Here is a 27753-nt window from a genome sequence, read left to right on the forward strand (position 1 = left end):
GGGCTGCTGCTGCATCCGTGGACGAGCCTCGGCAGCCGTGGCCGCCATTAAGATTTCACGAATGACTCAGCTGCCACTGCAACTCGGTGATGGCAGACATCTGTAGCCGAGTCTCAGTATTTTGTGCCTGTTGTTCTTTGTTGGAAAATCGCAGCATTCGTTCACACTATGCAGTACTTAACTCGGTTCGCCCTTTTACTAAATATTCAGTTTATACAGTAAAGTATGAATTACATGCAAAGGTAATTGTAAAATCATTCCTCTGTCGGAGAAAGAAATGCTCTGGATAGAGGAATTGTTTCCAGGAGGATTGCGTGACAGACGCAAGACTGCTTTCTCGTCTGAGCATTTTGCTAATTCCTTACCTAAAAAAAATACGAGAGTGGTAGTAGAAATAGTCAACTTCGTCATGAATTACAGGCTAGGTTACGTGTAGGTCATAATAAATAGTGTAATTTAGTTGTGTGTAAAATGAAACTTGGCACGGACGATAACTATAGTGAGTTTGCCTGTGGAGGGCCCAACTTAAAACCTGGGTTTCTGTAATTGCAGGTAACTCAATCGCATCACGAAAGTTATCATTCAAAATTGTCATCGCATTAAACTACCAGAAACGTACTGTTTGATTCCGAGTTGGCTCATTCGTTACTTCTTTCTGTTTTCATTCCTTTAACAGAATCCCAGTTACTCCGGAGAAACTCTGAATGTTAACTACCATCATTCCGTGGCGTCAACAGCAACAATCGACCGCTGATGCAGCGACAGAGCTCTGTGGTCTGCGGGAGACGGAGAATTAACGGAAAGATTTAGTCGGCTTCTACATTACTACGATCTGCAATTGCGATTAATGTCCGAATGTGGTTACGACCAGTACGGTGTCACTATGCGAATGTGGTGCGGTTTCGTGATTTTGAGGATCGCGTGCTGGCTTTCCAGTGACGTGGCGGAATATAGGCGGACAAGCTGGCTTGGTGTCATTCAGTGACGTATGTGTAACGAACGTATGAAGCGACTAATTTAAACAGTGCTGTTTGAGCGAGGTTTGCCATCCAGCACCGATATACAGGGCGTGCAGAAACAGTTTGACCAAAAATGCAGGGCGGAAGGACAGCATGAATCATAGGAATGTGTGTTTGGCAACTAAGGGTCGTAAATCCATATTTTCAGCGCTACGGGAACGTAATTGAAATCTGCCATACTGAGGCCCTTGTTCAAAATGATAGGTATTTTCCAGAAAATGTATACGTAAACGGAATGTTTGGACTAACCAGTCGTCACGACGAGAACAAGATAAATTTCAAGCGTCACAAACACGTGTATCGCATTTAGCTGACGAACGAGACAGTACTTCTTCAGAAATGAGGACAATCACATGCCCATGTTTCTTGTTTGAGTATATTTAAAAAAAGTGAAAATGAGTGAAAAATGAGCCACCACTTAATTAACAGGAGTATGTATAGAAAACGTTTTAACTGACCACCGTTTCCATGCCGCCGTAGCGCCTTAAATATTTAACTGCGACCTGTATTTCTATACTCAGATTCCTTCGTTTGACACTCTCTTTGTGCCCTACGCTTTTGGTCAAACAATGGCAACATGTCAGAATGCGTTGGTAGCGATTTGTAACTTTAAAGCTCAGTACACAGTAACTATGTTAAAGGAAATGTGACTTATATAACGAGGCACTACGGAATTAGACGTGTAATATGTTTTCTGATTACAAAAAGTTCTCTAGTGGAGCGGTAACCGCACAAATGTCGTGACAAGTGTGTCTGTCACGCTATTATGGAGCAACGTATGAGACCACACAGAATCGGTATTAGTGAAAGCACGCACCGTTGGTCAGTTGCCAAAGCGTTCATAATTCAACAAAACACCTAACTGGGTCTATGACATTGGAACTAGCATCGTGAATGAAGACGAAATAAATTTATAGTGTCTATGATGTGGAAGTGTGGATTCAGAGACTGATGAATACGGGGAATTTAATTCCTCTATTTTTTTTTTTTTTTTTTGTTCGATAAATACTGTATCTACGACACTATGGAACCAAGTAGCCACTATTCCTTCTCCTGACCAGAGGCAAACACTATTCTACTTATTAACTGTTTTGACAATACTGAAATGTGGTGAATATTGCTCCTAGCCCTCCATCAAGGTGGGCTAACAGAATCGGATACCTGCCGCGAGTTTCCATGTTTGTACTGAGCAGTCAAGATGAAAGGCGGGACAGAGACGGCGACCACGCGGGACACAACATTGGGATGACCAAAATTTCGGAAACCACTTTTCTGTAGTCATGTTTACATGTTAAACCTTAACCGATTCTACTAGCCGGAACGAACGCCTGCGGTACGTCCCAAGATTCTTATGTATCAGACCCATGGTCTCCGCTGAGCAAACTATCGACGATGAAACAAACTTGGCGGTGTTTCCGTATTGTGAAAGGAAGACGTCAACATGTAATATAGAGTACGAATTTCTTACGGAGGTCAGTGAAAATATAAGATGGAGAAGTGTGAGGAGCAGATCACACGTAAAGGACTGTTCAGAAGTCTTATCCAGGCCCATTAAAGCGTTCGTGGCTGCTTTATTAATAGACCGGAATTACGCTCGTTGTCGAAAGAAATACGAGGCGGGCACTGGTGGAAGCGTTCTGCACCTGAAAAGATTAGGCGTTTAGATGTGGGCAGAAGACTTGGAGTAAATTCACATTCCCACCGCTGTACGCAGGGTTAGGGGATGCTTTTGTCACCAGCGACTGTTGTGAGCCGGAGGCTGTGCCACTAAGCGAGAGGCGGCTATGGTTGTAGCGACACATCCAGCATCGATATCGCAGATGTGGAATGTAGTAGCAGTCCTACTATTTTACTGTCACAAAACGATTTGAGGGTCGCATACAGCTCCGTAAATATGTATATAACCGACAAATCAGAGATTCGAATAGTAGATAATAATTGTATCATAACGAATTTCCCGCAGATGTGCTTGTCCCACACTGGGCAATCATTTAGAAAGAGTACGTAGACATACAAATCGCACTGGCTCGTGGGACAACTTTGCGATGTCGACTATTGAAACACGAGTGATAGCACGTTTAATAAGAGACAATCAAAATACTAACTTTTGTTTTACGTGATAATAAAAAAAAATTGCAAGATTGTTTCAATATATGGCAAGAATATGAAGGACACTACGGCAGACTTTCGAGATTGGCGGAAGGTACGGAACACAGTTTGTGTCCAAAATTTTGCACAGGCCGGTGTGCAGCGTGTAACGCATTCAGGCACCGTGAACAAAGCTCTTGCGGTATTGGTTCTCGCGACCTGCTCTGCCCAGCAACAGGACAGAAGAATATGGATGAGACAAGTTTTTTTGTTTTATTTTTCTACCGCCTTGTCAGTGAACTACTGTTTGACTTGAACGTGTTCTTTGTCCTCACAGGTGCAGTGTGTAAAGGTTCTGGATAGATATATTTTAATCTGTTTCCAGTTACGAATGGAATCTGTCGATACACACCGCGTTTAAATTCCGCATCGGCACAAAGCAGGTGATATTGTCGACTACTTTTAATACATCTTCACAATCGATGTCTGTTGACAAAATAGACGCTGACAATGCGTATATGATTAAGACTTGGCCCTCACTCAAGACGAATGTTTCTAGCCGCTACAAGTCTTCATAACCTTGAGGCGTAAATACGTAACAACTATTACCACACAAAGCGTGTGATCCGGGTGGGCATAATAAAACAGAATCTCATGCATTAACTGACCCGGATAAAAACGTTTTGACGGTGTTTTTTGACGATTTTTGTACGTGTTTTCTGGAAGATTTTCTCACACAACCTCCACCTCCTCCTCAGAAATTTAGGATACCATCAGCTGGAGGCAGCTGTGACAGAAGGCCGGCCATGAATGTGCGGACTGCGAAACAGCACTGTCGGGATGCATTAAAATGGTGCAACTGGCCATCGACTAGGCGTGTGATTCACATGTTGGAACGGACACGCATCTCGTGAATGGTGGGCGACGCGACGTCCTGCTGTGGGTGGATTTTAAGAAAGGTCAGATAACAGCCGCGAGAGAGTCGAACTGCCATCAGTGGCAAAGCTCTGTAGGCCGCAGGGGACGCAGAACTGACGGAGAAATATGTTCGGCTTAACTATGTATAATATTTCGCACTTGGGTTTTAAGCAAAAATATTGGCAGCACTGTTAACGACGCAAAACCGAGACAAACAGACTTTTTTATTTCATACAAGGGTTTTACGTATTGTCATCAGAGAGGCCGCACAGATCAGATTTCGCAACTGTAGTTTCAACCTGGACAGCGGCTGTACTCCAGAGTAATTCGTCGAATCATTGACGCCCCGACGTGGGGAAACAGCGTCGCAGACATCGACATCTTCCCTGGCAGCCCGACGACAATGATACGGTCACCAAAAAAAGAGCCATGGAACTTCATAAGATAATCCTGAATCGCTACTCAAGTTTAACTCGTCAAGAGCACCGACAGCGTCTGACGCAAGAATGGCGTCGCGAGCAACTCCGTTCCCAGTTGTAACGGAATTTTCGGCCCACAGCAGGTTTCGCGGCAATTTATAAACACCGCGTCATTTTAATTGTCCGTTTATCTCATACCGAACAGCTATAGAGCGGTGACCGAGAAGGAAATCCAATTACGATGATGAAGTGAAGGCTTTTCTCAACTGTAGTTTAATCGGAAGACCGTAATATTTCTTGTCGTCTTTTCTATTGGTTAAGGGAGACAACACTACGCTCTTTCAGTGAATTCCCCTAGTCAATGAAAGTAAAAAACAGAAGATTTACCCAGAGTTGGGAAATTGCTTCATCGCCTCACTAGTAAAGACGACCTCATTTCATGGCAGATGTGGTTTGGAAACTGAGTTTCAGCTGTGGGCAAAAGTTTGCTACCGAAACTAACTAGAGACGCTCCTTACTTCCCAAATAAAGCATCGCATACGGCGAGAACTGAATAACAGGCACAGAAGTGAAAGAGAGGAACTCATATATAATGATTTAATCGTTGTTTTCCTTTCTGGTCTCAATATACACCTGCGGCACAACCTGAGCAAAACGCGTGTGACGTTGTGGTCCACGTGTAGGAACGGTCAAGCATAGTCTGTCGGAACAAAGAGGTGCTATCAGTTTCTTAAGACCAGAAGACAAAACAGCTTCATTTGTCACCAATCCTGATTAGACTGAAAGCTGCTACACGTAGCCTCTGGAACCGTACGTGGATAAACTCCAAAGCAGTTTCGGTATTTACTTCGAAGCGTCGGTCGGAACGAAAGAAAAGTAGTATGCGTCATTCACAGAAATATTCAGAGTACGTTATAGTGCTACAACGATGAAAAATAATATTACGACAATGTCAAACCTTATTTTCATAAAATAAACAATAACTGACGATATTAAAATTGTAATTATAATTTTATTATTTTAATTTTTGTGCTCAGTGAATCAAAGACTTTCTATTGCACGGAATAAACTAGCATTGTTTGTACTACGAAACTATATATGATTCTTAAGTGAGAACTAATTCTATGTAAGACATTTTGTCTGGGCGGGTTTTGTGCTCGTACTGGTCGGTAGAGAAAGAAAAGTTTCTTAATCGATGTATGTAATGTGAATGTATAAAGGCTATAAAAAGGAGAGAGAGGCAGAGAGAGAGAGAGAGAGAGAGAGAGAGAGAGAGAGAGAGAGAGATAATTCTCGCGGACAATGACCATATTGTATAAGACAAGGTAAATACAAGTTATTCAAAACAAATATCTCTAAAGCGTATCGTACTGTGATTTAAAAAGACTGAAAATTGCGGTGTTTAATCTAAACCTGTTCTGAATAACAGCGAAGAACATTTATGTCATCATATATTTTCTTCGTTTGACCACGGTTGTGATTCGCATGTTACTTTTTGTTACGCGACGCGTTAGGAATATTTTCATTATACGCGCAAAAGCGCACACAGCTTTGATCGAACCTGCATCTTTCGGAAACGAAAACTCTTAATCAGTACAATGACGCGAATACCGTCTGAATCGCAACCGTGATCACAAAAGTGTTTCCTGGACCTGATTTTTATAAATGTGTAGACTTGAAAGCGAACAATATTGCACCATCGCTGGCTCGCAACAATTGAAAGAAAACAAAACAGGGACTGAACAACTTTAAATTTTAAGGCCGTCATCGTTACGAAATCTGAACGACGTAAGTTAATTAATTAAATATTAACAGGAAGAGAATTATTAAATTTTAAATATTAAATGATAGCAAGAATTTAAAGCATTTTAGCATCAGTACGTTTCTTTGCATTAGTAGCTGAGTATCAGATACCATCATATCTATTTAAAAGATAGTGCGTAAATAACATTGCCACCTTTTATAATTATTGTTCTAGCAATTCAACGTGAGACGCTTTCCTATGTAAGGTCAGTGTATTGGAGACATATTAAACATTTTATTAGTACACATTAGTTTTAGCTTAGCAACTGTGCTTGCCGTAATTGGGACACGGTTTTCAAAGATTATCAACATACACAATGCGTGCCATTTTGTAGTGCGGTTTCCTGGTATGGACTTTTCGCACACGTCGGAGAGCGGACACCACACTTAGTACGAGCACCTAGTAATGTTAAAATTTCTTCTCTATTCTCATTAGGGCAACTTTCATGCTGATTTGATACGTGCATGGAATGCATAAGAAATCACAGCACTACTTCGCAGAGGAGGAAGCAAACCACAACGAAAACTCTTTGGCAACAAAGGCTGTGCAATTCGAATGTCGATGCAGAAAATAAAGCGATGGAAATTTGTGCGTTTGGAACATGTAATCCCCGTTTTCCTAACGATCGATTAGATGTACGCCATTTATATGTTTAGATAACATATTAAAGCAGTAGCAGAACAAACAGTACACCATTTAAAAGCTAAAACTTAATTATAGGACAAATCTTTCGCAGTACTAAACGCATCGTCTTAGTGAGAATACTGTAAGGCCGAGCTCTGTCGAAGGCAGGGGCTGCACGTGTGGCGCTGCAGAGTCGGCCGTAATAAACAGGGCGAGTGTGTCCTTCCATGGGTTGAAAGCAGGGATGCGTGTCGGTCGTCAGGTGTAAAACGCTACGAATGGCGAAGATTTTGAGACGACGGGATGTTAATCTCTAACTCGGTATACGGGCGTCCTCCATCAGTAACGTATTCGGTTCTTCAAGCTTCATCTCTCGATACTGTGTCGCTATCTGTACTGGAGTATGCAGGGACCATAGCCTCTTATTCTGTGTAAATTCGGACATCACAGATGTTACTTCTTAAGGCATAATGACGCACACCACACGTGCTCCTGAGGAAACGGCCAGAAAACTGTATGCTTCCCGCCAGGCCGATATTTGCTCTCCTGTAGAAGCGGCCAGCTAAATGAGCCACAGTCTAACAAGAACAGGAATTCTGTCGTTCGTGAAAATAAAGAATTGTCAGGACAGTGTGTGAAACGTTTGCTGTCGTCCCACCTGACCAAACGCAACTGGGATAGATACCGGATTAGCACTGCGAGTCTTGGGGAAATTAGCTTAACTGAATTGCTGCACGTGTGACGCTAATACGACACGGAGATCCGTCGTTGATATGAGTGCTTAATACTGCAACTGTCTTATCCACCTGGTTTCGAACCTCGGCACGGCAAGGATAGATGCATTTGCCGTCTACATGTGTGTGACTATGGCCTAAGGTATGAAACGCTGTGTGTGTGTGCCCAAAGTTTCACGTGCGCCAACGAGCGCCGTACAACGCAAAAAGGCGCCGTAAATTAAAATAAAGCTTTGGTGGCGTTCGTTCTCGCGTTCTGCGCTGCCCAGACACGACAGAATAATATCGCTGACGCAAGATTTTTTTTTCGATTTTTATCACGTTTCCAGTAAATTACTTGTTAGTTTCCATACGGTGCTCCTCTTCACATGTTCTGTGTGTAAAGCGCGACGATAGATCTTTTTCCTTATTCGTTACCAGATACGAATGCAGTCTGTAGAAATACAGAAGGACAACAGCTGGACACGTTGCCACGAAGTAAGACAGGTTCTCACACTGCGATTATATTCCGCCTCGATGCGAAACAGACGACGCTGTCAACTTGTTTATTAAACCTTCACAATCGATGGGTGGTGACAACATATCTGCTAATCCTGTGTACTTGTTTAAGGTTCCGCCTCGACTCGACAGGAATTTTTCTAGCCATGATACGTTTTCAAAGCCGTGGGGTGTAAATAAGTTCCATCCCTTACCGCTACGCATATTCTGCACCACGTGTGTCATTAAAGTGAGCATAATATAAGAAGCACAAGCGTTAACTGGCTTGGATAGAAAGGTTCTGAAGGTATTTTTTGGCGATGTCTATACGTGTTTTCCAGAAGATTTTCTCACAGAATCGTCTACTTCTTAGGAGTGTAGGATACAATCAGCTGGAGGCAGCTGAGACACAAGACCATCCATGTACTGTAGGTGCGGTGTGCGAAAGAGCACACTTCGAATGCATTACAATGTTACAACTGCCAGCGACTAGGGGTGCGATTCACGTGTCGGAATGGACACGCATCTCGCAACTGGACGGCTACGCCAGGCTCTGCTGCTCGTAAATATTAAAAATTAAGTCGCTGTGCCAATTAGGGATTCACTCTCGATCAGATGATGCATATACATTTTTCTCCCGCTTTCGTTTGCTTCAGAAAACCGCCATTACTCGCGGCAGACTTTAAAATTGACATCGTTCTGCGTAGTAGCAGCAACAATCAGTCGCTGAGGCAGCGACAAAGCTCTGTCGGTTGCAGGACGCGGAAGACTAACGGAAAAAGAAATTCATCTTACACATTACTGCAATCTACATTTGTGATTAACGTTTAAATATGCACATAATCGGTACAGTGTAATTACGCGGATCTGATATTGGTTTCGTGATTTTATGTGTCGCGTGCTAGCGTTCCAGTGACGTGGCAGAATATGGGTGGCAGTCACCCAGCGTTCGTAAGAAAAGAAAAATTTAAGCTGTTGTGATTCAGCGAAGTTTGCCATCCGGCGTCGTCATACAGGGTGCATAGAAACAATCTGACCAAAAGTGTATCGTGGAAACGCAGTATGAAACACAAAAATTTGAGTATAGCAACTAGGCTTCGCGACTGAATATTTTCGGCGGCACCGGAACGTAATTAAAATCCCACACACGACCGTCTTGGCTCCAAATGACTGGTAGTTTACAGAAAATGTATACGTAAACACAGGCTATGTGAACTAACCAACCGCCACCATGAGAACAAGATAAATTTAAAGCGCCACTTACACGTGTATCGCACTTAGCTGACTTAGGACACTGCACGTTTTTAGAGATGAAGAGAATCAGATGTGCATGTCTCATGTTTCAGTATGTCTTAAAAAGGTGAAAATGAGTAAGAAGGGAGCCGCCACTTATTGCTATAAGTATGTCATAGCAAATCTTCAAAGTGACCACAGTTGCCATGTTGGCATAGCGCCCGAAATATTCAACTGACACTTGCAATACCGAAATTCCTTCATTTGATGCTGCCTTCCTGCTCTGCACTTTCGGTCAAATTGTTTTTCCCCACCCTGTTTGTTCTAGACGTGACGCGACAGTAATGGTCGAATTCTCAAGTCATACAATACACTTCGTCTATGGTAGAAAGTGCTAAATACGGCAAAATGACGGAATGCGTTACGAGCGATTTATAACTTTGAAGTTCAGTACACAGTGACTACGTAAAAGCACATGTGATACATTTAACCAAATTGTTACGAAGCAAGATTTAAATACGTTTCCTCATTAGAATGGGCAATGATTTCTGAAGAGTATGTAGATACACAAATCGTGCCAATCTGTGGTACAACTGTGCAATGTCGGTCATTTAAACGCGACGGATAGCACACTTCACAAGAAGAAATAAAAATGATAATCTCGTTTCTCGTAGTAAAAAAAAAAATTGCGGTATTTTTTTTAACGTATAGCAAAAATGTGAAACAGACTACTGTAGAATTTCGAGGAGGAAGACGTGACGGGAACAATGTTAGCATGTTGTCAACAGAGGACAGGAGATCCGTTTGTCGAGGCGAAGACAATGCCTTAAAAAAGTATTTTTGCGCTTATCGCCCAGAGAGTAAAACACAGTCGAACAGATATCCGCCATTTCCACGTTTTAAAATTGTTTTACACTTACAGTAGAACAAAATTGAGACGCTTTGAAATAGCGAAGAATTTAATTTTTTCAAAAAACCATAATGTGTCAGAGCACTCACTGTATTATTTTAGTGAGGAGAATGTGAGGCCAGCCACACTCCATTACAGAGCTAGCATATGTGGCAGTGCAGAGCCATTCGTAATGAATGAGTCGCGAGTGTGGATGTTATGACGTCACCATAGTGTATCAGCAAGAGACGCCTGCCCTGATCTTTAGATAATAAAGTACTGTCGCAAAGAAACTGCATAGATACTCACTAAGCTCTTGATAGTACGAGACACAATAAGAACAACTTTCTCTTTTCCATCATCATTGTCATCATGACAATCATAACACTCTCTTCATATGTGGCCGGAATATGTAAAGGGCCACAGCCCCACTTCGCAATGGAAAATGCTGTAATAAGGAAAACATGTCAGCAGTCAGCTAGTAGAAACACGGGTAAGGCGAGAAAAATAATTTGTAAGGTGCAGAGTTGCAAAAGGTTACATATACACGACTAAATGTTTTTATGGCGCTTTAAAGCTAGAGCCAAACAAAAAGTGCGCCCTTGACATTCCCTAAGTTCCTAAACAGACGGTATTTTTCGAGTGCTAATTTTATTTTCTTAGTGTGGCCAATAACAGAGTAAGCTGTGTAGGTTCCAGAATACATGTAAACTCTCGTAAGTAGCTACCTTTGCAGGTACGCAAATTCGTCTCCGATGCCGGTTTGACGACGATGAGTTTTCTGCGCTGGTAATGATGCATTTGCTTGCCGACGACCACAAGCACATACGAAAACAGTTAAGGTATTACAAAACCTGAATACATTTAAGATGAGTAATGCGAAAAAGCAGTTACTAGTAACTGTAAATATTGGCTGTGGTGTTGTACGCAATAATAGTTACGTTACTTATATTCACGTAAAACCGAGCCCCATCACTTGTGTGAGAAGACAGGCCGCAGAGAGGAGAATGTACAGCAGCAACTTGTAGCCGCACGGCGGCTGTTGCCGTAGCATCGACAGATGACAGAGGAGTCTCAAGACTCGTTTACGTTTTAAGCACGGGGGAAGCAGCGTCGCAGACGTCGACACCTCGTTTGGCAGCACGGCTGGTGTCAGCTGGTCCAGGAAGAGGCGGTGGAGACATTCATCCGAACCTCGATTTGTTACTCACGTCTAAGCCGGCCAAGAACGCCGGAAGTGTGTGTCAGAAGAATGTCGTTGCGACACACTCCGTCCACAGTCGTAACGGAATTTTCGGCGCAGTGCTGTTTTAGTGGCATTTCATAAATATCTCGTCTTTGAAACTGTTACTTTATGTTTTGCTGAAGAACTGAAAACCCTTGAACTAAGAAGAATGCAATTAACAGTTGACGAAAGAGAACGGTTACAGAAATTACTGTCGCTTTTATCAATAAGTACTGTTTTCTAGAGACGAATACGATAGTTAACTCATGTTCGGATGAACGACGAGTTTGGTGATTCGGTTTCCACATGTGCTGTTTGATGACAACAAATCATCATCTCTCCGTGTGAGCAAACCGGTGGTCGACGCTCACATAACATATGTGAATACTGACGTGATAATTAAGAGGACCAAAGGTGACAGCTTTGAGTATCTCCTAAATTACTATTGCGGAAATATTGAAGTGCTTCTACATCGGACAGAATGTGTAATAGAGCTCACAGCCGTTTATTGTAGTGAGGTGGAAGTGTTATGAAAACATTACGCCACAAGTGATTCGTGGAAGTCAGTGGCATTTTTCATCGAAGAATACGATGCGTAATTTCGTTTGGACATAACGGTAACTTTTGCGACATTGTGCGTGGAAGGCCCAACTCTGAATGTGGATTTATGCAATAACGGTTATGTGTGCCCCATTGTCGTAATTTTTGGCTTAAGGCTTTGCTCGCCTATAACTTCGCTAAACGTTACGTTTGACTGGTGGTTGTGAAATTATTATCATTTTCCTCCGTTTTCACTTACTTAATAAAATCGACATTACTAGCTAGAAAGTTCAACTGCCGACGTTGCGGAAGGCTAGCACCAACAATCAATGGCTGGGGCACTGACAAAGCTCTGTGGGCTGCAGAAGAGGGAGAATCAACAGAAAAATACATTCGGCTTCTACGTTACTAAGATCTGCAAGCATAATTAAATACGTTCAAAGTCAATACAATGTCATTATTTGGCGATTTCGTGTAACCAGCGCTGGTATTCGAGTGACGTGGCGGAACATGGGGGGTCGACCCGTTTGGAAGTCATCCAGAGACGTATGTGCCACGTTTGTGAAAAAAGGCGTAACTTAAGCAGTGCTGTTTAAGCGAGATTTTGTCATCGTGCACCGTCATTCATGCCAGAGATGAGCCGAGTTGAGCGCTGACCGCTTTCCCAGGAGTTCAATACTTACTTAGTCTCTGATAAAATGATTGTGCTACAAAAGGTAAAATGATGGAATGTGGTGGTAGTGTGCTTTACCTTTAAAATACAGTAAAAAAACCCGGAACCGGTAACCGCATTTCGAAAACCGATATGATAGTGTTTACATGACGAACCACAAGCGGTGGTGAAAGATCGGTTTGTGAAAAACACACTCGGTAGGCATACGTAGAACTGCTAAGGAATGTTTTACTTTTTGTTTCACGCAATGAAAGTAAATATTAACATACCTTTCCTGTTACAAAACGGAAACACAGGGAAGCAAAGATTTTATTTTTACGCTTAACATTTCTCCCGCTTTCGATATTTACAATTCTCAACAAAAGGCTATCAGAATTTTCGTGTGCACTATTATATACAATGTCGGTGATCGCCGCGTGTCACAAGATGCCCAGTAGACATGTTACTCTTTTCCGCGCTGTTTATTTCTTTTTAGCGTCTTATTGTTTATATCACTGCCGGACACTGCAAGTCGCCTACTGCCATCTGTCGACCAACGGCTGCACTGCGTCCTCCGAAACTCCTTTCGCAGTCAACGTCTTCTGCCACGCGAGACGCCAATAGAACGTCTTTCCATATCGCTGGTTCGGCGCGAATCACGCATTTTCGTGAAATGAATAAAAAAAAAAAATAGAAATCTGTTTTTGTGTGCGTCGAGAGAAGGCTGCGGTCTTTTAGCATGAAAGGAGGTAACACGAAATATGAAATAACTGTGAGCGAACAAGACTGCCACGTCACAGAGACAGGCGGCTGCGATTTCAAATCCGTCAGCACACAGCGCCAGAGAGTATCGCATAACGCAGTCTGGCGGTGTGGAATAAACTTTGGATTGCCTTCGTACGACCGTAGCGATGGCCAGCGCTTTCAAATAAATTTGTATTACAGATATGGGATAAGTTGATTTTTTTGTACTTCCTTTGTAGAGAATGGAAATAAATAGATTCCGTTTTTCGTCACAGCTTTCAACACTTCACAGAACGTTTTTTCTCGTCCGAGGTAAACTCTGAATTGAATATCGGGTTCGAGGCTACTCGCTAAGAACTGTTACTTCCATCAGTTTAAAATAATAGTCTACGTTGCATTAATTTTCATTTAGCTCTTCGGAATGCAGATAACCATTCATGGCATGGAGTAACAAGAGGCATCAGTCATTACAACCAACGTTGGAAGAAAGGTTATGTGACTGGAAAAGGAGCTAAGTTCACAATCGGCGGCAGACTGCAAAGAAAGCGGTCGTGAAACACGGACTGGGAGCGACTGTCATTTGGCAAACCTTGAAACGGAAAGTCTAAAATACATAAACTGGGTATAAAGGCCGTGCACGTTCTGTAATAATCTGTGGACGGCGAAACAGCTCACTCTGGACAGATTACAATGGCGTAACTGATCAGAGACTACTGGGCGCGCACGTTGCAATCGGCAGTATATGCGGGGATGAGCTATGGGCGGAGTTTCGGACATACGTTCGCCGCTTCAAGTAGGGAGAGATTCCGACGCGTATCTTAAACAGAGATAAGGATTGACGTCTGTCTTTTTCGTAGAAAATTAAGTTCTGCGTGTAAATTACAAAGACATGTTATGTACCTAATACTTCTAGAGATGTATCTGGTAAAAAGGTCCAAGTTTCGAAGGTACGCGTGATTTGCTTGACGCTAACTGAGCGTAGAAAGAGGAAATGGGGCAACTAGCAAATAAGCTATTGATAAAAATTGAATGTAAAATTGTTAATAGTAATGCCCCTCGTAGGGGAGTATTATACAACACGTTTCATTTGTTTATACCGATCACAAAAAAAACTTACTAACGTTTCAGGTATGAGCAAATAGTGAATTGATCAAATGTAGCGAAACACGTTGTGGGTGGTCAACCGAGACAGGGGTGCCGTGTGACGTCACACCTCAGTGTGGGCTGCTGTGCGGTTGCTACGGCTGTAGACGCGCCTCAGCCGCTGTGGTCACGGCCAAGGCTTCATGAACCACTCGGCTGCAACGGTAGCTCTGTGTTGCCACTATTCTACAGCCAAATCTCGGCACTGACTGGTTGTTTGTTGTTGTTGCCACCAAAATTGCAGCAATTATTCACACTGTGCAGTATGTAATTCGGTTGGCCCTCTTACTAAATATTGAGTTCATAAAGTTACAGATGAATTCCATACAGAAGTAATCACATAATCATTCCTATGCCGCAACAGAAAATGCTCTGACTGTAGAAATTGTATCCTGGATGATTGCATGCTAAACGCAAAACTGCTATTTTGCTCGTTCTTTACCTAAGAAAGATACGATAGTAGTAATACAAACAGACAACTTCGACATGAGTTATGGCCTCAGTTCAGCTCATAAGAAGTAGTCAGAATCAGTTGTCTGTAAAATGAGAAGTGGCAAGGACGAAAACTTTACTCAGTTTGTCCATCGAGGGTATATTGCAGATTCCTGTGATAGCTCTCAGTTCCACTGCGTAGTTTATTGTTTAAAATTGTCATAGCATTAAACCACCAGGATCGTTGAGTTTGACTACTAGTTGCCGCTTTCGTTACTTCTTTCCATTTTCATTTATATCGTAGAATCCCTTATACTTGGAGGCTATTTGAATTTAACTGCCACCATTCCGTGGCGGCAACAGCAACAATCGACCGCTGATGCAGCGATAGAGCTCTGTGGGTCGCACAGTACGGGAAACGGTCGGAGAAACGAGACGAGACATATTCATTGCTGCTTTCTGCAATTGTGATTAATATCGAAAGTAGCACACGTTTAATACAATAGCTTTACAAGAATGTGATGCATGTATCGTAATCAAAGTCTTAACTGTATTGTTCGCCGAAACTTTCAAAAATGACCATTCTACGTGAATCTATTGTGAAACGAATCAAAATTATATACACCTCTTAACCGAGCCAGTCAATTTACTTCCTCGCATCGTCAGTCAGGATGACCGTGTGTAAATAGTGTCTTTGCATTAAGCATTTAGAAGATGTTCACTACAACAACAACTTGCAATGTCATTTTACTTAGGAAATTTATACTATCTCAGCGAAGAAGAAGTGAATGATGTCGATGTGTGTAGGTTACCTAGCCCCATAAACTGAGTAGCTGTGACGTAAAGTCTTTATGTTATCTCGTTATATGCATACGACAGAGTAACGAATCTGCCCCTTGGATGGGGCAGTGTACTGATACGAATTGTGAAGCTCTGTCTGTGGAAACACATAATCGCTTTTAGTTTCTCCTGACCAGAGACTACTTTCATTCTACTTACTAACAGTGACAACAATATCGGAAGGTGGTAAATGTTTCCCATTTTCCTTAATGTAGGTGAGCGACAAGAATAAAATACTTGCTGTAAGTTACACAATGGCGATATCGAGACATTAGTATGAACCATGCAACAGAATTCTTTGCGGAGGTTTCAAACACATGGTGGCATTACACTAGGCCCTGAATCACAGCTATCGAACTGATTCGGTCAATTTAAGAGTTTCACATGTGTGTCTGTGCACGATTTTCGCTGCATGCTTACTAAGATTGCAAGGGGGGACGGGAATGGTTACCTCATCCAAACTAAGCGACAGAGGTAGATACGTATGTGACACTTATCCATAGCTTTCATACTGACTGCATGCGATGAAAGAGTTGAATTTATGAAATGTGATACATTATGAATCCATAAACAGCATAGGGAGCTCTCTAAAAGCAAGTACCTTGAAAGACTTTATGTATGAGCCAAACATTGATATTATTCTAGTTACAGAAGTAAAGGATACTGCACTACACGTTGTATTGGGATATAGCGCTGTAATTAATGCTGGAACTGGAGATGAATTAGAGACCGTGATACTCGCGAAAGAGGGCATAATAGTGGATCACGTTGAAAACTCACATGTAATACAGTTGTAGCTTGTACTGTTTACAACACCTGGCTATTTAATATATATGTTCAACCTGGTAGCAGTAAACTACGTAAACGAGCAGAGTTCCTTTAATTACAAAATTGTCCCTCTCTTCAGATTTCATTAAGGTAATATCATTTTGGCAGAAGATATGAAAGGCATTCTACGTCCAAGAGGTCAATCTCCTAATAGGAACTCTTCTATTGAATTATAAAACGTAAGACAAGAGTACCATTAAATTAACACGTAGAGCATAAAACAGCGACATGGCTGGGTTTACATTAATTATTAACTGCTTGGAAGGTCGCTCGTACAGGCTACACCTGTGGAACAGAGACCAACGTGCTGCACACAGAAGTGTGGCGCAGCAGCTGCACTGAGCACGCTGCACTCGCGTGCACAGCTGATGTGGAGCGACAGCGCGCCCACCACACCAGAAGTCATGACGGAACCTCAACCCTGCACACCTACTGCCAGATGCCGAATGCTGCGACCGTTCCCGCAAAAATATGCAGGAATGGGAAGGTAACTTCACATCCTATATTTCTTTCCTCAGTTTGTGGACAATATGCACGAAAGTAAACTGTCTCCAGAAGGTGTGCTGCCTTTGGGATATGTGCTGTCCTTTGGAGGAGGGCTGTATTTAGGAAATGTGCTGTCTTTGCAAGGTGTCCTGCATTCGCAATGTGTGCAGCCTCCACAAGGTGTGCTGCCTTTGCAAGGCAGTTGTTCTTTGCAAGGTGTTCTCCTTTGCAAGATTTTGTGCCATTGCATTCTGTCCTGTCTTCGCAAGGTGTGCTACTTTCGTGAGGTGTGCTGCCTTTGCAAGCTGTTCTGCCTTGACACAGTGTGTAACCTTCGCAAGGTTTTCTGCCTCTACTATCAGAAGTTGTGCTACCTTCACAAAATGTGCTGGCTTCTCAAGGAGTGCTGCTTCACAAGAAATGCTGCATTAGCTAGGTGTGTTGCCTTCACAATATGTGCTGCCTTTGCAAGGTTACCTTGCGGAAGCTGCATATCTGGTGAAGGCAGTCAACCTCTCGAAAGTAGCAAACCTTGCGAAGGTAGCACAGCATGCAAAGGAAGAAGACCATGTGAAGAAATAAGACACTGCAAAGGCAGTACATATTGTGAAGGAGGGCCAACTTGTGAAGGCAGCACACCTTGTGAAGCCAGTACACTGTATAAATGCAGCATACCGTATGAAGGCAGCACACATTGTGAATAAGCCGGCCGCGGTGGCCGACAGGTTCTAGGCGCTTCAGTCAGGACCTGCGCAACTGCTATGGTCGCTGGTTCGAATCCTGCCTCGGGCATGGATGTGTGTGATGTCCTTAGGTTGGTTAGGTTTCAGTAGTTCGAAGTTCTAGGTGACTGATGACCTCAGATGTTAAGTCCCATAGTGCTCAGAGCCATTTGAACCACATTGCGAAGACAGAATCACTTGTGAAGGCTGCAAACATTGCAAAGGCAGCACACATTGTGAACATAGCACACTTTGCTAAGGCAGCATACCTTGTGAAAGCTGCACAGATTGCGAATGCTGCACACCTTGAAATCACTGCAAGCATTGCAAATACTACAAATTTTATGAAGGATGCACACCTTGTAAAGGCTGCATACCCTGCAAAAGCAGCACATGCTGCAAAGGCGGCACACAATGAAAATGCAACACATGTTCAAATGCAGCACAGACTGCAAAGAGGCACATGCAGCAAAGGAAGCACATGCTGCAAAGGCAGCACATGCTGCAAAGGCAGCACACATTGAGAAGCCTGAAACACACTGGAAAGGCAGCACAAACTGGAAAAGCAGCATATACTGGAAAGGAAGAACACAGTGGAAAGGCGCAGACATTGGTAAGGCATCACAAACTGGATAGGCAACACTCACTGGAAACACAGAACACACTGCGGAGCCACATCACTTGAAAACCACACACAATGTGAGGCAGCACACGCTGCGACTGCAGCCTTACCAGTGTGTGATGCCTTTTCAGTACGTGGTGCCTTTCCAATGTGGTTCAAAATGGCTCTGAGCACTATGGGACTTAACATCTATGGTCATCAGTCCCCTAGAACTTAGAACTACTTAAACCTAACTAACCTAAGGACAGCACACAACACCCAGTCATCACGAGGCAGAGAAAATCCCTGACCCCGCCAGGAATCGAACCCGAGCGTGGGAAATGAGAACGCTACCGCACGACCACGAGCTGCGGACTCCAGCGTGGTGCTTTCCACTATGTGTGCTTCTCCAGTGTTGCTGCATATTAAATGTGTGCTTCCTTTCCGATGTGTGCTGCCTTCCCAATATGTGCTGCCTTCCCAATGTGTGCTGTCTTTAAAATATGAGGTGACTTTCCAATGTGTGTTGCCTTTCTAATATGTGCTTCCTTTGCAACATGTGCTGTCATGGCAGTATGTTCTGCCATTGCAGCGTGCTGCTGCCACAGCAGTGTGTGCTGCTATTGCAGCGTGTTCTGCCGTTGCAGCATGTGCTCCTTTCCAATTTGTGCTGCCTACCATTGTGTGTGGATTTCTAGTGTGCACCGCTTTTCTAGTGACTGCTGCCTATCCAGTTTGTGATGCATTTCCATTGAGTGCTGCCTTTCCAGTGTGTGCTGCATCTCCAGTGAGTGCTGCCTGTCCAGTTTGTGATGCATTCCAGTGTCTGCTGCCTTTATAGTGTGTGTTGCATATCCAAAGTGTGCTGCCTTTATAGTGTGTGTTGCATATCCAGGTTGTGATGCATATCCAGGGTGTGCTGCCTTTCTAGGGTGTGTTGCCCTTCCAGGGTGTGCTGCCTTTCCAGGTTGTGCTGCCTTTCCGGGGTGTGCTGCCTTTCTGGGGTATGCTGGCTTTCCAGAGTATGCTGCCTTTCCATGGTGAGCTGCCTTCCCAGTGTGTGTGATTTGCTGTGTGTGCGGCCTTTCAAGTGTGTATTGCTTTCCGATGTATGTGCAAGCATGTGCTGCCTTTGCAGTGTGTATTACCTTTCCAGCATGTGCTACCTTTCCTGCATATCCTGCCAATGTAGCGCATGCTGACATTACCACATGTGCTGCCATAGGACCACATGCTGCCATAGCAGCGAGTGTGGCTATAGAGGCATGTGCTGTTATAGAGGGAGGTGCATGCTGCCTTTGCAGCATTTGCTGAATTCCCAATGTATGCTGCCTTTTCAGCGAGTGCTGGCTATGCAGTGTGTACTGCCATTGCACCAGGTGCTGCCTTATCATCATGTGCTTCACAGCATGTGCAGTGTTTGCAGGGCCTGCTGCCTTTGCAGTGTGTCCTGCCTTTGCAGTGCATGTTTTCTTTGCAGTGCCTACTACCTTTGCAGCGTGTGCTGCATTTAAAGTGCAGGCTGCCTTTGACATGCATGGTGCCTTTCCTTTGTCTTCTGCTTTTCTAGTGTTTCCGGCCTTTCAGTGTGTGCTGCCTATCCACATTGTGACACTTTACAGTGTGTTGTTATTTCATTGTATGCTTGCTTCCCAGTGCATGCTGGGTTTCAGTGTGCAGTACCTTGCCATTGTGTGACGCCTTTCCGATATGTGCTGAATTTTCAGTTTGTGCTGCCTTTTTCAGCATGGGCTGCCTTTGCAGTGTGCGCTCCCAAGTATTGTGTGCCGCCTTTGTAGCATGTGCTGCCTTTGTAGTGTGTGCTGCCATTGCAGCATGTGCTGCTGTTACAGCGTTTGCACACTTTACATGGTGTGCAGTCTTTGTAGCATATGCAGCCTTTGTAGCATATGCAGCCATTGCAGCATGTGCTGCCTTTGCAGCTTGTGCTGCCATTCCATTGTGTACTTGTTTTATAGTGCATATTGCCTTTACAGTGTGTGCTGCCTGCCGCCTTTCCAAGACAGCAAAGACAGTACGATTTCCAAAGGCAGTACACTGTGTGAAGATAGCACACCTTGTGTAGACAGCACGACTTGCAAAGATGGCACACCTTGCGAAGACAGCATGTCTTGCCAAGACAGCATGTCATGGCAACACAGCACGACTTGCATACGCAGCACACCTTGTAAAAGCAGTATGACTTACAAAATCAGCTGACCTTGAGGGGACAGCTCAACTTGAGGGGACAGCTCAACTTGAGAGGACAGCTCAACTTGGGAGGACAGCACAACTTGTGAGGACAGCACGGCTTGCAAGGACAGCACGGCTTCTGAGGACAGAACGGCTACCGAGGTAAGCACGGCTTGCGAGGACAGCACGGCTTGCGAGGACAGCACGGCTTGCGAGGACAGCTCAACTTGAGAGGACAGCTCAACTTGAGAGGACAGCTCAACTTGCGAGGACAGCTCAACTTGAGAGGACAGCTCAACTTGACAGCTCAACTTGAGAGGACAGCTCAACTTAAGAGGGCAGCTCAACTTGAGAGGGCAGCTCAACTTGAGACGACAGCACAGCTTGCGAGGACAGCACAGCTTGCGCGGACAGCACAGCTTGCGAGGACAGCACAGCTTGCGAGGACAGCAAAGCTTGCGAGGACAGCACGGCTTGCGAGGACAGCACGGCTTGCGAGGACAGCATGGCTTGCGAGGACAGCACAGCTTGCGAGGACAGCACAGCTTGCAAGGACAGCACAGCTTGCGAGGCCAGCAAGGCCTGCGAGGACAGCACAGCTTACGAGGACAGCTCTACTTGAAAGGACAGCTCAACTTGAGAGGACAGCTCAACTTGAGAGGACAGCTCAACTTTAGAGGACAGCTCAACTTGAGAGGACAGCTCAACTTGAGAGGACAGCTCAACTTGAGAGGACAGCTCAACTTGAGTGGACAGCTCAACTTGAGAGGACAGCTCAACTTGAGAGGACAGCTACACTTGAGAGGACAGCTCAACTTGAGGGGACAGCACAACTTGAGAGGACAGCACAACTTGTGAGGACAGCTCAACTTGAGAGGACAGCTCAACTTGAGAGGACAGCTCAACTTGAGAGGGCAATTCAACTTGAGAGGGCAGCTTAGCTTAACAGGACTGCTCAACTTGCGAGGACACCACTACTTGAGAGGAAAGCACAACTTTCGAGGACAGCAAAGCTCGCAAGGACAGCACAGCTTGCGAGGACAGCACGGCTTGCGAGGACAGCTCAATATGAGAGAACAACTCAACTTGAGAGGACAGCTCAACTTGAGAGGACAGCTCAACTTGAGAGGACAGACCAACTGAAGAGGACAGCTCAACTTTAAAGGACAGCACAACTTCTGAGGACAGCACAACTTGCGAGGACAGCAAAGCTAGCGATGACAGTACGGCTTGCGAGGACAGCACGGCTTCCGACGACAGCACGGCTTGCGAGGACAGCACGGCTTGCGAGGACAGCATGTCTTGCGAGGACAGCACGGCTTGCGAGGACAGCACGGCTTGCGAGGACAGCACAGGTTGCGAGGAAAGCACAGCTTGCGAGGAGAGCACAGCTTGCGATGACAGCACGGCTTGCGAGGACAGCTCAACTTGAGAGGACAGCTCAACTTGAGAGGACAGCTCAACTTGAGAGGACAGCTCAACTTGAGAGGACAGCTCAACTTGAGAGGACAGCTCAACTTGAGAGGACAGCTCAACTTGAGAGGACAGCTCAACTTGAGAGGACAGCTCAACTTGAGAGGACAGCTCAACTTGAGAGGACAGCTCATCTAGAGAGGACAGCTCATCTAGAGAGGACAGCTCAACTTCAGAGGACAGCTCAACTTGAAGGAGAGCTCAACTTGAGAGGACATCTCAATTTGAGAGGTCAGCTCAACTAGAGAGGACAGCTCAACTTTAGAGGACAGCTCAACTTCAAAGGACAGCTAAAGTTGAGAGGACAGCTCTACTAGAGAGGGCAGCTCAACTTGAGAGGACAGCACGGCTTGCGAGAACAGCACAGCTTGCGAGGACAGCACAGCTTGCGAGGACAGCATTACTGGAGAGGACAGCTCAACTTGAGAGGACAGCTCAACTTTGGAGGACAGCTCAACATAAGAGGGCAGCTCAACTTGAGAGGGCAGCTCAACTTGAGAGGGCAGCTCAACTTGAGAGGGCAGCTCAACTTGAGAGGGCAGCTCAACTTGTGAGGACAGCTGAACTTGAGAGGGCAGCACAACTTGCGAGGACTGCACAACTTGCGAGAACAGCAAAGGTCGCGAGGACAGCAAAGCTCGCGAGGACAGCAAAGCCTGCGAGGACAGCAAAGCTCGCAAGGACAGCACGGCTCGCGAGGACAGCATGGCTTGCGAGGACAGCACGGCTTGCGAGGACAGCACGGCTTGCGAGGACAGCACGGCTTGCGAGGACAGCACGGCTCGCGAGGACAGCACGGTATGCGAGGACAGCACGGCTTGCGATGACAGCACAGCTTGCGAGGACAGTACAGCTTGCGAGGACAGCGCAGCTTGCGAGGACAGCACAGCTTGCGAGGACAGCACAGCTTGCGAGGACAGCACAGCTTGCGAGGACGGCACAGCTTGCGAGGACGGCACAGCTTACAAAGACGGCACAGCTTGCAAGGACAGCACAGCTTGCGAGGACAGCACAGCTTGCGAGGACAACACAGGTTGCGGGGACAGCACAGCTTGCGTGGACAGCACAGGTTGCAAGGACAGCACAGGTTGCGAGGACAGCATGGCTTGCGAGAACAGCACAGCTTGCGAAGACAGCACAGCTTGCGAGGACAGCATAGCTTGCGAGGACAGGACAGCTTGCGAGGACAGCACAGCTTGTGAGGATGGCTCAGCTTGCGAGGACGGCACAGCTTGCGAGGACGGCACAGCTTGCAAGGACATCACAGCTTGCGAGGACAGCTCAACTTGAGAGGACAGCTCAACTTGACAGGACAGCTCAACTTGAGAGGACAGCTCAACTTCAGAGGACAGCAAAACTTGAGAGGACTGCTCAACTTGAGAGGGCTGCTCAGCTTCAGAGCGCAGCTCAACTTGAGAGGGCAGCTCAACTTGAGAGGGCAGCTCAACTTGAGAGGGCAGCTCAAATTGAGTGTACAGCTCAACTTGAGAGGAAATCTCAACCTGAGAGGACACCTCAACCTGAGAGGACAGCTGAACTTGAGAGGACAGCACAACTTACGAGGACAGGAAAGCTTGCGAGGACAGCAAAGCTTGTGAGGACAGCAAAGCTTGAGAGGACAGCACGGCTTGCGAGGACAGCAAGGCTTGCGTGGACAGCACGGCTTCCGAGGACAGCACGGCTTGCAAGGACAGCACGGCTTGCGAGGACAGCACAGCTTGCGAGGACAGCACAGCTTGCGAGGACAGCACAGCTTGCGAGGACAGCACAGCTTGCGAGGACAGCATTACTTGAGAGGACAGCTCAACTTGAGAGGACAGCTCAACTTTGGAGGACAGCTCAACATAAGAGGGCAGCTCAACTTGAGAGGGCAGCTCAACTTGAGAGGGCAGCTCAACTTGAGAGGGCAGCTCAACTTGTGAGGACAGCTGAACTTGAGAGGGCAGCACAACTTGCGAGGACTGCACAACTTGCGAGAACAGCAAAGGTCGCGAGGACAGCAAAGCTCATGAGGACAGCAAAGCTTGTGAGGACAGCAAAAGTCGCAAGGACAGCACGGCTCGCGAGGACAGCACAGCTTGCGAGGAGAGCACAGCTTGCGAGGACAGCACAAATTGGGAGGACAGCACAGCTTTCGAGGACAGCACAGCTTGCAATGACAGCACAACTTGCGAGGACAGCACGGCTTGCGAGGACAGCTCAACTTGAGAGGACAGCTCAACTTGAGAGGACAGCTCAACTTTGGAGGACAGCTCAACATAAGAGGGCAGCTCAACTTGAGAGGACAGCTCAACTTGAGAGGACAGCTCAACTTGAGAGGACAGCTCAACTTGAGAGGACAGCTCAACTAGAGATGACAGCTCAACTAGAGAGGACAGCTCAACATGATAGGACAGCTCAACTTGAGAGGACAGCTCAACTTGAGAGGACAGCTCAACTAGAGAGGACAGCTCAACTTGAGAGGTCAGCTCAACTTGAGAGGACAGCTCAACTTGAGAGGACAGCTCAACTTGAGAGGACAGCTCAACTTGAGAGGACAGCTCAACTTGAGAGGACAGCTCAAATTGAGAGGACAGCCCAACCTGAGAGGACAGCACAACGTGAGAGGACAGCTCAACTTGAGTGGGCAGCTCAACTTGAGAGGACAGCTCAACTTGAGAGGACAGCCCAACTTGAGAGGACAGCACTACTTGAGAGGAAAGCACAACATGCGAAGACAGCAAAGCTTGCGAAGGCAGCACGGCTGGCGAGGAAAGCACGGCTTGCGAGGACAGCAAGGCTTGCGATGACAGCACAGCTTGCGAGGACAGTACAGCTTGCGAGGACAGCGCAGCTTGCGAGGACAGCACAGCTTGCGAGGACAGCACAGCTAACGAGGACAGCACAGCTTGCGAGGACAGCACAGCTTGCGAGGACAGCACAGCTTGCGAGGACAGCACAGCTTGCGAGGACGGCACAGCTTGCGAGGACGGCACAGCTTACAAAGACGGCACAGCTTGCGAGCACAGCACAGCTTGCGAGGACAGCACAGCTTGCGAGGACAACACAGGTTGCGGGGACAGCACAGCTTGCGTGGACAGCACAGGTTGCGAGGACAGCACAGCTTGCGAGGACAGCACAGCTTGCGAGGACAGCACAGCTTGCGAGGACAGCATAGCTTGCGAGGACAGGACAGCTTGCGAGGACAGCACAGCTTGCGAGGATGGCACAGCTTGTGAGGACGGCACAGCTTGCAAGGACATCACAGCTTGCGAGGACAGCTCAACTTGAGAGGACAGCTGAACTTGAGAGGACAGCTCAACTTGAGAGGACAGCTCAACTTCAGAGGACAGCAAAACTTGAGAGGACTGCTCAACTTGAGAGGGCTGCTCAGCTTCAGAGGGCAGCTCAACTTGAGAGGGCAGCTCAACTTGAGAGGGCAGCTCAACTTGAGAGGGCAGCTCAACTTGAGAGGGCAACTCAACTTCAGTGTACAGCTCAACTTGAGAGGAAATCTCAACCTGAGAGGACACCTCAACCTGAGAGGACAGCTCAACTTGAGAGGACAGCACAACTTACAAGGACAGGAAAGCTTGCGAGGACAGCAAAGCTTGTGAGGACAGCAAAGCTTGTGAGGACAGCACGGCTTGCGAGGACAGCAAGGCTTGCGTGGACAGCACGGCTTCCGAGGACAGCACGGCTTGCAAGGACAGCACGGCTTGTGAGGACAGCACACCTGGCGAGGACAGCACGGCTTGCAAGGACAGCACGGCTTGCGAGGACAACTCAACTTGAGAGGACAGCTCAACTTGAGAGGACAGCTCAACTTGCAAGGACAGCTCAACTTGAGAGGACAGCTCAACTTGAGAGGACAGCTCAACTTAAGAGGGCAGCTCAACTTGAGAGGGCAGCTCAACTTGAGACGACAGCACAGCTTGCGAGGACAGCACAGCTTGCGCGGACAGCACAGCTTGCGAGGACAGCACAGCTTGCGAGGACAGCAAAGCTTGCGAGGACAGCTTGGCTTGCGAGGACAGCACGGCTTGCGAGGACAGCACGGCTTGCGAGGACAGCACAGCTTGCGAGGACAGCACAGCTTGCAAGGACAGCACAGCTTGCGAGGCCAGCAAGGCTTGCGAGGACAGTACAGCTTACGAGGACAGCTCTACTTGAAAGGACAGCTCAACTTGAGAGGACAGCTCAACTTGAGGGGACAGCTCAACTTTAGAGGACAGCTCAACTTGAGAGGACAGCTCAACTTGAGAGGACAGCTCAACTTGAGAGGACAGCTCAACTTGAGTGGACAGCTCAACTTGAGAGGACAGCTCAACTTGAGAGGACAGCTACACTTGAGAGGACAGCTCAACTTGAGGGGACAGCACAACTTGAGAGGACAGCACAACTTGTGAGGACAGCTCAACTTGAGAGGACAGCTCAACTTGAGAGGACAGCTCAACTTGAGAGGGCAATTCAACTTGAGAGGGCAGCTTAGCTTAACAGGACTGCTCAATTTGCGAGGACACCACTACTTGAGAGGAAAGCACAACTTTCGAGGACAGCAAAGCTTGCAAGGACAGCACAGCTTGCGAGGACAGCACGGCTTGCGAGGACAGCTCAATATGAGAGAACAACTCAACTTGAGAGGACAGCTCAACTTGAGAGGACAGCTCAACTTGAGAGGACAGTCCAACTGAAGAGGACAGCTCAACTTTAAAGGACAGTACAACTTCCGAGGACAGCACAACTTGCGAGGACAGCAAAGCTAGCGATGACAGTACGGCTTGCGAGGACAGCACGGCTTCCGACGACAGCACGGCTTGCGAGGACAGCACGGCTTGCGAGGACAGCACGTCTTGCGAGGACAGCTCGGCTTGCGAGGACAGCACGGCTTGCGAGGACAGCACAGGTTGCGAGGGCAGCACACCTTGCGAGGAGAGCACAGCTTGCGAGGACAGCACGGCTTGCGAGGACAGCTCAACTTGAGAGGACAGCTCAACTTGAGAGGACAGCTCAACTTGAGAGGACAGCTCAACTTGAGAGGACAGCTCAACTTGAGAGGACAGCTCAACTTGAGAGGACAGCTCAACTTGAGAGGACAGCTCAACTTGAGAGGACAGCTCAACTTGAGAGGACAGCTCAACTTGAGAGGACAGCTCATCTAGAGAGGACAGCTCATCTAGAGTGGACAGCTCAACCTCAGAGGACAGCTCAACTTGAAGGAGAGCTCAACTTGAGAGGACATCTCAATTTGAGAGGTCAGCTCAACTTGAGAGGACAGCTCAACTTTAGAGGACAGCTCAACTTCAAAGGACAGCTCAAGTTGAGAGGACAGCTCTACTAGAGAGGGCAGCTCAACTTGAGAGGACAGCACGGCTTGCGAGAACAGCACAGCTTGCGCGGACAGCACAGCTTGCGAGGACAGCATTACTTGAGAGGACAGCTCAACTTGAGAGGACAGCTCAACTTTGGAGGACAGCTCAACATAAGAGGGCAGCTCAACTTGAGAGGGCAGCTCAACTTGTGAGGACAGCTGAACTTGAGAGGGCAGCAGAACTTGCGAGGACTGCACAACTTGCGAGAACAGCAAAGGTCGCGAGGACAGCAAAGCTCGCGAGGACAGCAAAGCTCGCGAGGACAGCAAAGCTCGCAAGGACAGCACGGCTCGCGAGGACAGCATGGCTTGCGAGGAC

At 46.4% G+C, this 27753-nt stretch overlaps 2 protein-coding genes across 2 annotated transcripts; both read left to right on the forward strand.

Moving 5' to 3' along the window:
* Nucleotides 1-18280: 18280 nt before the first annotated feature.
* LOC124553507 (seminal vesicle major clotting proteins-like) lies at nucleotides 18281-21469 on the forward strand. Its single transcript, XM_047127360.1, has 2 exons — nucleotides 18281-18430; nucleotides 20918-21469. Exons 1-2 carry the CDS (start codon nucleotides 18281-18283, stop codon nucleotides 21467-21469), a joined length of 702 nt encoding a protein of 233 aa, XP_046983316.1.
* A 1320-nt stretch (nucleotides 21470-22789) lies between these two features.
* LOC124553508 (plectin-like) lies at nucleotides 22790-25241 on the forward strand. The gene is made up of 2 exons (XM_047127361.1): nucleotides 22790-23282; nucleotides 23401-25241. The coding sequence occupies exons 1-2, from the start codon at nucleotides 22790-22792 to the stop codon at nucleotides 25239-25241; spliced, it is 2334 nt and encodes a 777-aa protein (XP_046983317.1).
* Nucleotides 25242-27753: the final 2512 nt, after the last annotated feature.

The sequence above is a fragment of the Schistocerca americana genome, chromosome 11 (assembly GCF_021461395.2).
Source record: "Schistocerca americana isolate TAMUIC-IGC-003095 chromosome 11, iqSchAmer2.1, whole genome shotgun sequence".
Taxonomy (NCBI): Eukaryota; Metazoa; Arthropoda; class Insecta; order Orthoptera; family Acrididae; genus Schistocerca; species Schistocerca americana.